This window comes from Solanum lycopersicum, chromosome 7 (assembly GCF_036512215.1).
Source record: "Solanum lycopersicum chromosome 7, SLM_r2.1".
Taxonomy (NCBI): domain Eukaryota; kingdom Viridiplantae; phylum Streptophyta; class Magnoliopsida; order Solanales; family Solanaceae; genus Solanum; species Solanum lycopersicum.
In genome coordinates this window covers 62980810-62993857 of record NC_090806.1, presented here as the reverse complement: position 1 = coordinate 62993857, position 13048 = coordinate 62980810, and the positions used below count along the sequence as shown (strand labels likewise).

Below are 13048 nucleotides of genomic sequence, written 5' to 3'. Positions count from 1 at the left end.
TGAGGTTAGTTTCCAAAAGCTCAAGACTTTATTGACTACTGCTCCGATTTTGACCCTACCTGTAGAGGGAGAGGGTTTTGTCGTATATTGTGATGCTTCTCGGGTTGGTCTTGGTTGTGTGTTGATGCAGAAGGGAAGGGTGATAGCTTATGCTTCGAGGCAGTTAAAGGTTCATGAGAAGAACTACCCTATTCATGATTTAGAGTTGGCGGCCGTGGTGTTTGCATTAAAGATTTGGAGGCATTATCTTTATGGTGTGCATTGTGAGGTGTTCACGGATCATCGTAGTCTCCAGTATATATTCAATCAGAGGGATCTAAATTTAAGGCAGAGGAGATGGTTGGAGTTGCTCAAAGACTACGATATGACTATTCTTTATCACTCAGGCAAAGCAAATGTTGTAGCAGATGCCTTGAGTCGGAAGGCGGTAAGTATGGGTAGCCTAGCCATGTTACAGGTTGGCGAGCGTCCCCTAGCTAGGGATGTCCAATCCCTGGCCAATAGCTTTGTGAGACTTGATATTTCAGAATCTGGTAAGGTATTGGCTTATATGGAGGCTAGGTCATCCTTGTTGGAGCAGATTCGAGCTCAACAGTTTGATGATGGTGATTTATGTAAGATTAGGGACAAGGTTTTAAAAGGAGAAGCCAAGGCTGCAATTCTTGATAGTGAGGGAGTTTTGAGGATTAAGGGTCGTATATGTGTTCCTCGTACAGGTGATTTGACTAGATTGATCATGGAGGAGGCTCATAGTTCGAGGTACTCTATTCATCCGGGGGCTACTAAGATGTATCGTGACTTGAAGCAACATTATTGGTGGTGTCGTATGAAGAGGGACATAGTAGATTTTGTATCCCAATGTCTGAATTGTCAGCAAGTGAAGTATGAACACCAAAAGCCTAGAGGTGTGACACAGAGGATGCCTATACCTGAGTGGAAGTGGGAGCGTATTGCTATGGACTTTGTGGTAGGATTGCCATGTACTTTGGGTAAGTTTGATGCTATATGGGTCATTGTGGATCGACTGACTAAGTCTGCACACCTTGTACCAGTTCAGACGACCTATAATTCAGAGAAGTTAGCCAAAATCTATATTCGAGAGATAGTTCATTTGCATGGGGTTCCTATATCTATTATTTCAGATCGTGGCACCCAATTTACATCTCATTTCTGGCGGTCTATGCAGAAGGAGTTGGGTACTCGGGTGGATCTTAGTACAGCTTTCCACCCTCAGACTGATGGTCAATCTGAGCGAACTATTCAGGTTCTAGAGGATATGTTGCGGGCATGTGTGATTGACTTTGGTGGTCAGTGGGACCAGTTCTTGCCTCTAGCAGAGTTTGCTTACAATAATAGTTATCACTCGAGCATTGAGATGGCACTATTTGAGGCTCTATATGGCAGGAGATGTCGATCTCCAATTGGCTGGTTTGATGCATTTGAGGTTAGACCATGTGGTACAGATTTGTTGAGGGAGTCCCTGGACAAGGTCAAGTTGATCCAAGATAGACTTCTCATGGCTCAGAGCAGGCAAAAGAGTTACGCAGATAGGAAGGTTCGTGATTTGGAGTTTATGGTTGGAGAGAGGGTTCTACTTAAGATTTCACCCATGAAGCGTGTGATGAGATTTGGAAAGAAGGGCAAGTTGAGTCCAAGGTACATTGGTCCCTTCGAGGTTGTGGAGCGTATTGGTGAGGTGGCATATCAGTTGGCTTTGCCACCTGGGTTGTCAGGTGTCCATCCTGTATTTCATATTTCACTGCTTAAGAAGTATCATCAGGGTGGTGATCACGTGATTCAATGGGATTCAGTGTTAGTTGATCAGAATTTGACTTTTGAGGAAGAGCCGATCACCATTTTGGATAGGCAAATTCGGAAGCTAAGGTCCAAAGAGATTACTTCAGTAAAGGTTCAGTGGAAGCATCGTCCAGTGGAGGAGGCTACATGGGAGACAGAGGCAGACATGAGGAGTAAATATCCTCATCTTTTTGAGCGTTCAGGTTAGCTCTTTTCTTTTTCCGTTCGAGGACGAACATTTGTTTAAGTGGTAGGTGATGTAACGACCCGCTAGGTCGTTTTGAGAACTAGGACTAGTTTGACTCCTTTTGAAAATTTAAAGGGGTATTTTTAAACTATTAGATAACTATGAGTACCCAAGTGATGAAACTTTTATTAAATAAATAATTAGAAAATAGGTTAGTGGGGTTTCACGGTTAATAAACTCTTGTTTAGAAAATAAAAAGGGGGTGGAGGCAGAAACTTACCGTAAGTGACGAACGAGAGGAGAAACAATAACCTCTGCTAACGAAAACAAGGAACTTCTCATCACTTTTCAATTCTACCAAGGTATGTTGTTAGAGTAATTTGGTTTGTTGCTGTTATTATATTATTACATGGATAGTTAATATCAAAGTGGGAAGAACAATTGATATCAATTATAATTAAAACAAAAAATTGCAGATCCTTCTAAAAAAATTTCCTACCGACTTTCTGATGGTGTACATTGATTTAAGGGCTGATTTTTATCTTATTTTATCATTTTATTTCTTGTTATTATTATTCTAATTGATGGGAAAAAAAGGGAATTGGAATTGAAAAGTTTGGATGGCAGCACGTATGGAAGTTGAGCCATTATATTGGCAGGAGACAAAAGTGATTGTCCATCATGAGCCAATCATTGGCATGCCAATCATGGACAATCATTGGAAATAATGTGTTAATGATTGGCCTTGGCATAAAATTCTTTAACATTGGCATGTTAAAAAAATAAATGACCTGCAGATGGTCATGTTGCAGTGATTCTGTTGATATGCGGTCGTTGTTACGTGACCTGCTTAAGCTAATTATCAAATTTAGATTTAAATTTAATATATTGAGATTGGTAATTAATTATTAGGTGTTATTTTATATGATCTAACATTGAATTTTAGTCCACTTGAAGAGGTTAAAGTTAAGTTCTTGGCTTGAAATTTAGCAAGTATGAAAAATTTGGCATACCAATATATATCAAGATTTGGAGTTTGGTTGAAAATATGAGTGAGTTTTAGCGTCTATGATAGACATATAAAAAAATTTGAATGTCTACAAAAATTGCTTACTTATGAATATTGCATCATTGGTAGATCGTGAACATTCCAAAACTTAACGAAAAGGGAAGGAACTATCTTGAGGATTCGTGACCCGAGCTCGACACTTGAGGTATGTTAAGACTTTTAGACTTGTTGAAGGACGTTTTCCTAATTAAAGATTAAAAATGAAATTAGACAAAGGGGTAAGGGGGAAGGATGGTGGTCTCGTATCAATGGTGTGACGGGCATTGGTACGAGTACCGGTGTTATAAAAAGGAAAATTACTATTATAGAATGTGGATTGAAATTTGAGAATGCCAAAGCATATGGGCATTAGCTGATATATTATTGACTTGAATTCCTTGTGTGATTGTGTTTTATTTATTTCACCCGTATAGTTGTGATAATTGAGGTGGTTATGTATTATGTTCATATTGATTGATTGAGATGCATCATCATCCCCTCTATTAAAATAATATTGTGCACATGTATAGACATGAGACTGAGTATAAGTTGGGCACGTGGAGATCGTCCGTGCTGGGGATGGTGAGATGTTAAGATTGTAATTTGGGCACGTGGAGACCGTCCGTGTGAAAATTATTTGATATTATGATAGTGCGTTGAGATCGTCCGCACAGACACGTGGAGATCGTCCGTGTCGGTATATGGACCTCGCGAGTCCCCCATGGGTCATGAACTCTCGATGTATTTCCGAGGAGTATCATGTATATACGATTGAGTGAGTACTGGATATTCTGAGACATATCATTACATGGTATCATATTGCATTGCATTTCATCCCATCATTCGTTCTTAGTGATAATATATTTCGTTTGGTGTTTGGAAAATACTAAATGTTGATTCCCTTTATTGATGAAACTTAAATAGTAAGTGTGATATATATATATATATATATATATATATATATATATATATATATACACTTGTATAATTTAAGAATTTATTTTCTTATATAACTCCCGTCACTACTTCTTCGTTGTCGGTCAATGAGACATACTGAGTACACGTGGTTTCGTACTCATACTACACTTGTTGCACTCTTGTGGTGCAGATTCGATTCCGAGTAGGAGCACATCTCGAGGAGCAGTTTGAGTCCGAGGTTGGAGTGTCTTGGAGTTGTGGTGAGCTGCTTGGCTGTTCCGTGGCCCACACCTCCCTCTATCTTTTACGTATTCTGTTATTTAGTATTCAGACAGGATATCCCTTATGTTAGATTTGTCATTTTAGTTTCAGACTTGCATCGTATTTTAGAAGCTCTTGTACTTATGACACCAATTCGTGGGTAGTATTTTTTTTTCAGTTTTCCGCATTCGTACTTATAAAGAACTCAGTATTGGAGATTTGACAATTTGTTGTCTTTTCACTTATTAGTTAGTTAAGTTTGTTAAAATATGTTGGTTGGCTTACCTATTGGTTGGGAACATAGGTGCCATCACGACTCGTGATTTTGGGTCGTGACAAATTTGTCACGACCAAAAAATCACGAGTCGTGATGGCACCTATGTTTCCAACCGATAGGTAAGCCAACCCAACAAGTATCACCAATTCAAATAAACGTGAGAAAGATAAGTATCAAACTAATATCTAACATACTAAGTATTCAAATAAATGCGGAATATAAATAAAACTACCCCAAGATTTAGTGTCATAAGTACAAGAGTTTCTACAATATGATACAATTCCAAACTAATATAAAAATCTAAACATAAGAATTATCCTATCAGCATAACAAATAACCTAATAAATAGAGGTAGACTGAAGGTGTGGGCCGCAGAATATCCCAAACAGCACACCACAACTCCAAGATAATTCAAACTCATATCCAATCTCGAAGAACGTTCCCAAATTGAAAGTCAATCACTCAACCTGCACCACAAAAAGTGCAGCAAGTGTAGTATTAGTACGAAACCACGTGTACCCAGTATGTCTCATTGACCGACAACGAAGAAGTAGTGACGGGAGTTATATAAGAAAATAAATTCTTAGATTGTACAAGTATATATATATATATATATTACACTTACTATTTAAGTTTCATCAATAAAGGAAATCAACATTTAATATTTTCCAAACATCAAACGAAACATATAGTCATCAAGAATGAATGATGGGATGAAATGCATTGCAATATGATGCCATGTAATGATATGTCTCAGAATACCCAGTACTCACTCAACCGTATATACATGATACTCCTCGGAAATACATCGAGAGTTCATGACCCATGGGGGACTCGCAAGGTCCATATACCGACACGGACGATCTCTACGTGTCTGTGCGAACAATCTCAACGCACTATCATAATATCAAACAATTTTCGCACGGACGGTCTCCACGTGCCCAAATTACAATCTTAACATCTCACCATCTCCAGCACGGACGATCTCCACATGCCCAACTTATACTCAGTCTCATCTCTATGCATGTGCACAATATTGTTTCAATAGAGGAGATGATGATGCATCTCAATCAATCAATGTGAATATAATACATAACCACCTCAATTATCTCAACTATACGGGTGAAATAAATAAAACACAATCACACAAGGAATTCAAGTCAATAATATATCAGCTAATGCCCATATGCTTTGGCATTCTCAAATTTCAGTCCACATTCTATAATAGTACTTTTCCTTTTTATAACACCGGTACTCGTTCCAATGCCCGTCACACCATTGATACGAGACCACCATCTTTCCCCCTTACCCCTTGTCTATTTTCATTTTTTTAATCTTTAATTAGGAAAACGTCCTTCAACAAGTCTAAAAAGTCTTAACATACCTTAGATGCCGAGCTTGTGCCACGAATCTTTTAAGATTTTTCCTTTCCTTTTCGCAAGGTTTCGGAACGTTCCCAATCTACCAATTTTGCAATATTCGTAAGTAAGCAATTTTTGTAGACATTCAAATTATTATATGTCTATCATAGACGCTAACACTCACTCATTTTTTTCAACAAACTCCAAATCTCGATATATATTGGCATGCCAAATTTTTCATACTTGCTAAATTTCAAGCCAAGAACTTAACTCTAAGCAAATTTTATAAAACGAAGTGAATAAAACAAGAAAGAGAAAGACACTTGGGCAGAGAACTGTATAAAAATGAAGTGTATAAAATGAATTGTATTATTATAAGTGTATAGAACGATTATATACAATTTGAATTTGTATAAAATGAGAAAGAGAAAAAGACAAAAGAGACTTGACAAGGAATATACAATTGAATCGAATTGTATAAAACGAGAAAGAGATAAAGGCAAAAGAAACTTGGCAGAGGAGTATTTTTATTGTATAATTATAGTGTATAGGACGAAAATATATGTACTTGCATGTGTATATACAATTTTCTCACGCTTTATACAAACAGAAACGCAATTTATACATTTCGCTTCTGTTTGTATAAGTGAGAAAGGCGAGGGTGCGAGTGAGATTTGGGAGAGTGGCGAGCGAGATCTGGAAGAGGGGAGAGAGGGGAACAAAAATATATGTATTTATACAATTTTCTCTGCTTTATACAATTAGAAGCAATTTTTATACACATGTTTGTATAAAAAGTGAGGAAGCGAGCGAGAGATTGGAGGAGAGTGGCGCCTGTCAATTTTTTGCAAATGTTTGTTATGGAGTACAATTAAATCAAACCCTAGCTACACCATTTGATTTAGGTTATTAGTTTGTTATTATTACATTTTTCCCTTAAATTAATAGTTTTACAATCGGGTCCATTTTGTATATTTTGTGTTGTACCAAATAGACCCAACAACACTGACTTGGCCCAATATGAGCTAGTTTATATGAGGCAGTATTTAATGGGATAGTTACCAATTATATGCTATTTATTTGATCATCTAATTTACCAAATATGGCTAAGTATACTCTACATAAATATTTGGTTTGTATATGTTGTATATACATATGTGTAGGTATGTATATGTATAGATATATAATTGTGTATAATATATGTATATTTGTATCGAACATACGTCACCTATTCATTGTGTACGTATTTGATAAATTAGATGACCCAAAGATATTGAATTGTTGCTCTTTGTCTTTGTTTTGTGTTAGGTCTATAATGTTTGCCTCTCAGGGCATATAACTTTTTTGTAGGGCATTAATTTATATTTTCGCATTATAATATTCCATGAGTTATGCCCCAGTAAACATAAGTTCAACAATTAAAAGACAAAGCGTGCACTTGAATGCTTAAAATAACCCCAACATGAGACATCAAGAAGAAGGAATTACAAACCGTGCAGTTAAACTTTCGAATTTTCAATTTCAAACATCTAATTCAATAAGTAGATTAGATAGTTTTGGTCAACTGTAAAGATGATAGAAAAATAGGACATTATCTGAGCAGGTTAAGTAAATGCAATGATCAATCAATATTCAGTTTTCCTACCAAATATATCTTTTTACTGACTACTGCGAAAAAATATACTATATAATATAATAAAGATGGATAGATACTAGTAGAGTCAGAGTAATGCAAGTGGATGTTTATTTTTGTTAAATTTTTCATTTATAACTTTCCTCCAAGTTAGTTAGGTTTAGAGTTGAGATAGCCCAACAAAAAGCATTTGAATTTTTTTTTATTTAAAATTTGTATGAAGTAAAAAGTCTCCTCTTCATGTCCAACGTGACACTCATTCCTCTCCTAACCCCCTTGAAATTTTTATATAGTATTGTTTTTATATAAGTTCATTAAATCTTAACGACATCTTTCATGTACTTTATGACTCGTCATTTTCAGTGAGATTTAATAAATTGTTAACAAATCTTTCTCATTTTTTCCCTAACAGCTGTGCTCTACCCGCCTTTGCAATTGGTTATGTCCCATCATACATTGTTTTTAATCTTTGCATAATAAAATTTACGCAAGAGAGATTGTTTCTGAAAGATATTTATGAATAATGAATTTTATTTACTGAATATGTGAAATGCGTTGGAAAATTGAGACTGTTAATTACAGAGTTGTTTGGTACTACTCTGTTACAGCTTTCCAGGTCTATTTCAGATAAAGCTGTCATTTTACTGGTATTTCTAACTGTGGTCCAAATCTCATCAACCCAGCACCAGTTTTGTTTACCTGATTCCTGGCTCAATTTACTTACCCTTTCAACAGGACAATCCATTGAGCTTACTGTTTGTAATATTGTAGTTTCTGAGTTCCATATGTCTTGATCAAGAATGCTTGTTGGGGAACTCGTCACAAAATCTTGAATTGTTGTAGAATTTGACTCGAGAAATGGATGTTTGAGGAGTTGTTTAGCTGTCCATCTTTCTTTTGAATCTCTTCTCAAGCATTTGTTTAAAAAATCCTTTGCTTGTAAAGAGAGGAATGTAGGTATTTCAGGGGATTGCTCTGAAAATGCAATTTTGTGAAGCAATGAAGCTGCGTTTGTCACATTATTCCATGGCGATCCACCAGTAGCCATTTCAATCATTGTACATCCCAACCCCCAAATATCTGCTGCACACCCCTGTTCTTCCCCACGCGCCACCTCCGGTGCCATAAACATCGGCGTTCCTCCAATTGAGTTTGCACCACCGTCCCTGTTCGCCGGATCAATCCACTTGGCACATCCAAAATCAGCAATTTTGGCACCGGATTTACCTAACAAAATATTCTGCCCCTTTATGTCACAGTGTGCTATGCCTCTTGAATGTAAGTACTCTAATCCTTGTACCATTTGCTTCGTATAATACCCGATCAACGGTTCGTTCATCCGGCCACTCTGTTTTCGAATTTCATCGGAAAGTGTACCGTCCGGCATATACTCCATCCTAATATTAAACATGAGTTTATCCTTCTCTTTGGTAACATCACACCCCTTGTAGCTAAGTACATAAGGGGAGCTCAATTCGGAAAGAATTTTCTGCTCCTTTTGTAACAACTGCGACTCTGATAGCTCCACTGACTTAACAGCAAAGACCTCATCGGAGAAACGTGACTTGGCAACGGAGACCGCAGCAGACGAGCCGTGGCCTATGGTATGGCCTCTGATCCAATCCATTTATGAAGAAGAAGAAGATTAGTAGAAAGAGAGTTGTGTTTTTGGTTTGTTTTGATTTTTGGGTATATATAATAATGTGAATGTGCAAAGACTCCAAATTAGTTGGGTAGAGCTTAGGTGGCCTCACTTTTTGTCTTTAAAAGGTTGACGATTGCTTTAACGGAAATTCAGAACGTGGCTAAATGCTTGTGGCCATACGGCCGCTTGAGTAGTTTGGAGGACTACAATTACTTCACCAATTGGGTTGCTGCCATTTGGCATACATACAATCCTAATAAATATCTATACGAGATTTAACTAATCGACCGCTACTTATATTTCATTTGAATTTCTCAATTAAAAATTATTTAATATATATGCTGACAATATAATAATTAAAAAGAAATAGATGTTACTAGGCAGGATTTGATAGATATAATGACATTAAAGATTAAATCAGGGAGTTAGGGATAGTGTTTGGTAAGTATCATTTCATAAGAGTAGTTTGAACCACCATCAACTAAATTCTTTCCATTTTTTGATATATAAATTCAACAGAAATAAAACAACCAAATATATAATATTTTTCCTGAATACTATAGTCTTTCAATAACAAAGAAATTTCAAAGGTTAAAAAGTGGTTAATTAATTTATTGAATGGAAATATTTGGTTGGTGAGAGCAACATAAAATTTCTTTCTCATCATGCTAAAGTAAGAATCATACTTGGAATCCTTGAGGTTTAAACAATCCTCACAACAATGACTAAAGTGACCTATTACAAGTAGTGCTTCTTAACTTATAAATCAAGTCTCTTATAATCCTCCAATGTGACAAACTAGTTTTTAAATTTCCAAAAGATTCCATTAGATGCCGACTTTTTAACCTTTTTACTAGAAACAATTTTGTACTTGAACATCTCTTTTTCTTAAAAATAAATGTGATATGTTTACTTATATGAGAAGCATAGCATCTATACATTATTGTAATCACCTTTGTCCAAAAAGAATCTACGGATTAAATGTCATGTCCAACTGGTTATACATTAAGGAAGTTGGCTACTTTAGATAATCAAATTAAGAACGTAATTCCGGTCTGTTTCATTTTACTTGATTCACTTATTAAAAAAATAATAACAAAAATCAGGTTCACCTAATACTAAATAATTACATAAAATAGTAATAGTCAGATATAAAGTTTTAAAATATCATTAATAAAATTAATTTGATAAATACACTTTTTAAGGTATTTAATTATACTCCCATCTCCATGCTATGATGAAGCGTGGCGTGTCAATTAGCTAATGACTTAAGAGGTGTTATTTCAGCTAAACGGTATTTTCAATTTAAGTTGCTTTAATTTGAACTAAGTTAAGCTCCTTAATTAATTATTTTCTTAATGAGGAAAGATGGATAAGGCTAATTAATCATTTGTCGAGTGACAAGTGTTTAATGGATATTTATACAAAATCAACAGTTCATTTTGTATGGAAATGAATTATCTGAAAGAGAACTAAAAAGGGGGCAATTTATTACTTCTTAAATAAGTAAACTTACACAATAATTACTATTTCTTTTCTTTTGCTGAATTTGAGTTTCTCACGTTAAAAAAAAAAAATACTCCTCCCTCCTTATTTACGTGTGATATTGACACGACAAAAAAGACTTTTAAATAATTCTAAAATAATTGTAAATATATATATCATAAAAATAAAAAGTATGTATTATTATAAATCATCTCATTAAAAATAAAAAATGATACTTAAAATTCAAATTACTTCTATATCATGTCTCTTTTGCTTTGTCCCATTGCACTTCTTCCTAAAGTTTACTATTTGCTAAATTATGAATTATTTTTATTTATTATTATTATTATTATTATTATTATTATCGATTGTTCAATATTTGTATTGAATTTTTTATTAAATTAGAATTCACCCTAAAAAGTATTCTATTAAAGGTAAAACACTTCTAACAAAATCAAATCTCATATTCTAGAAAATCCGAATCGAATTTAAAAAGCTCTGATTTATAATAAAAAAGTGTTCATTTTACCACCATCATTATTGATTAAATTATGCATGTTTTGCATAGAATTATTTTATTTTATCCTGTGAGGATATTAATAGATGAATTTAAGTGCAATGCAACATGGGAAGCTGATATACAGGAGTTGGTTGCCTGCAGGCAATTGTAATTGATGACGTGCAAGTGGGTGTTGTGTTGTTCTATTATTCGTTTTCATGATCTTTATTTGAACCTATAAAAATATATATTTTAAAATAAAAAGATTCAGCCACACAGCCAAGTGTGGATTGTTAATTGGAGATTTTGTGTGTGGTAGATATAATTTATAAATGATCCCACTTTATAGAAGAATGCATTTATTAAGTGTACAAACTAAATTTGTGTTACATAGACAGCTAGACATTTAGTTGGGCATGTACTCACGTTTGTACTTGCCCTTAATTCCCAATCATATGATACTGCTGAGTTTGATAGGTAAAGTCATAAATATTTTTTCGTTAGTTTTGAGCAACTGCTTGCAATGAATTTTAAATATATGGAAAATAAATAAATTATATAAATAAAATATGAAGAAATATGATTTTATTGATCAAGATAAATTGTAGGTAAATGTTAACTCCTTAATTTTACTCTCCTAAAATTTGAGATTTATCTATAATTCGAGATCCGTCAATGGCGTATTTTTCGAACTATATATGAATATTCCATGACTTTTGTGGAATATTTGAGATCTTGATCTCTTTATGGAATTTCTGAAAATACTTTTTAAGAGAATTTATTATCCTTTATATACGCATAAACTATGGTTTAGGATTGATTAGCCTCCAAGAATCCTAATCTGAATTGAACACAATATGTAGAGTCACAACTCGAATTAAACCCATCTTGTAGAGTTCCACAAAATTTCAATGTCTACAGCAACGAGCTTTAAGATTATGATAATTTTTAGAGAGAGTTTCTAACTATCTCGCTCTCCTCTTTTCATAGTGTTCTTTTTTACGTGAATTTACGATAATCAAATTTCATAAAAACTTAATAAGGAATGTATTTAGCCATTCATTTTTTTAAAACTTATATAACTTAGAAAGGTTTAGAAACCTTTTCCTGTTGTAAAAATATGTAACGTGGTCTTGTCTTTAGCTTAGTTATTGTGTGGTTGATAATTATGTGGGCAATGACTCTAACATCACTGTTATTTGGCAAATAAAATAGACACAGCTACCAAATTATATTTTAAGATGGCAGTGTAAATTTCCTTACTCGGTGTTTGAAGTATGCCTAGAAACTCTGATTAAATTCAAATCGCGCATTGTAGGACTAATTCTAAAGTGATGCTTCCAATAAAAAAAATTCAAACCTAAAGTTTAAGTTTGAGATCTCTAATTAAGAGTGAAACGGTCTTACCACTACACCAATCCAAGTTGGTCATACGTGTGGAAGTTGGGTATGGTAGATTGGATTGGATTAAAACTTTTGATTTTGCGTACAGACAATTTGTTGATTAAATTAGGACTTATTTTGTGGTATTTTATACACTTGTTTCTTTCTTACTTTTTGTTATTAGGTATTTCCCCTTTTGATGGACTTTTAGTTTGGTCAGCCTTTGACATATGTACACTTATCTACTACTTTTTATTGGAGTAGTATTTGACATTTAACTAAGCCATTTCTCCAATTGAAGTTTGCTTTGGAGTTGAATTGAGAGTCTATTGAGGCACTATTATTTTTTAAAAAAAAAAAGTGAAATTAACTATGAATTTCGTTGTTGATCCGTCATTATTTTGTCCTCTAACAAAAATTTATTGCTAAATAGGATTAACGATATATTTTACTGTTTAGCTACAAAATTTATCTGTTGCTAAATCTAGTTTTTTTTGTAGTGGGAAAAACTTTATTATCTTATAAAGGTAGAAATAAGGTCAACATATATTTTA

At 34.3% G+C, this 13048-nt stretch overlaps 1 protein-coding gene across 1 annotated transcript; it reads right to left on the bottom strand.

The window, feature by feature from the left end:
- Positions 1–7995: 7995 nt before the first annotated feature.
- LOC101254612 (mitogen-activated protein kinase kinase kinase 18-like) lies at positions 7996–9610 on the bottom strand. Its single transcript, XM_010325537.4, has one exon. It carries the CDS (start codon positions 9107–9109, stop codon positions 7997–7999), a length of 1113 nt encoding a protein of 370 aa, XP_010323839.1. The 5' UTR covers positions 9110–9610; the 3' UTR covers position 7996.
- Positions 9611–13048: the final 3438 nt, after the last annotated feature.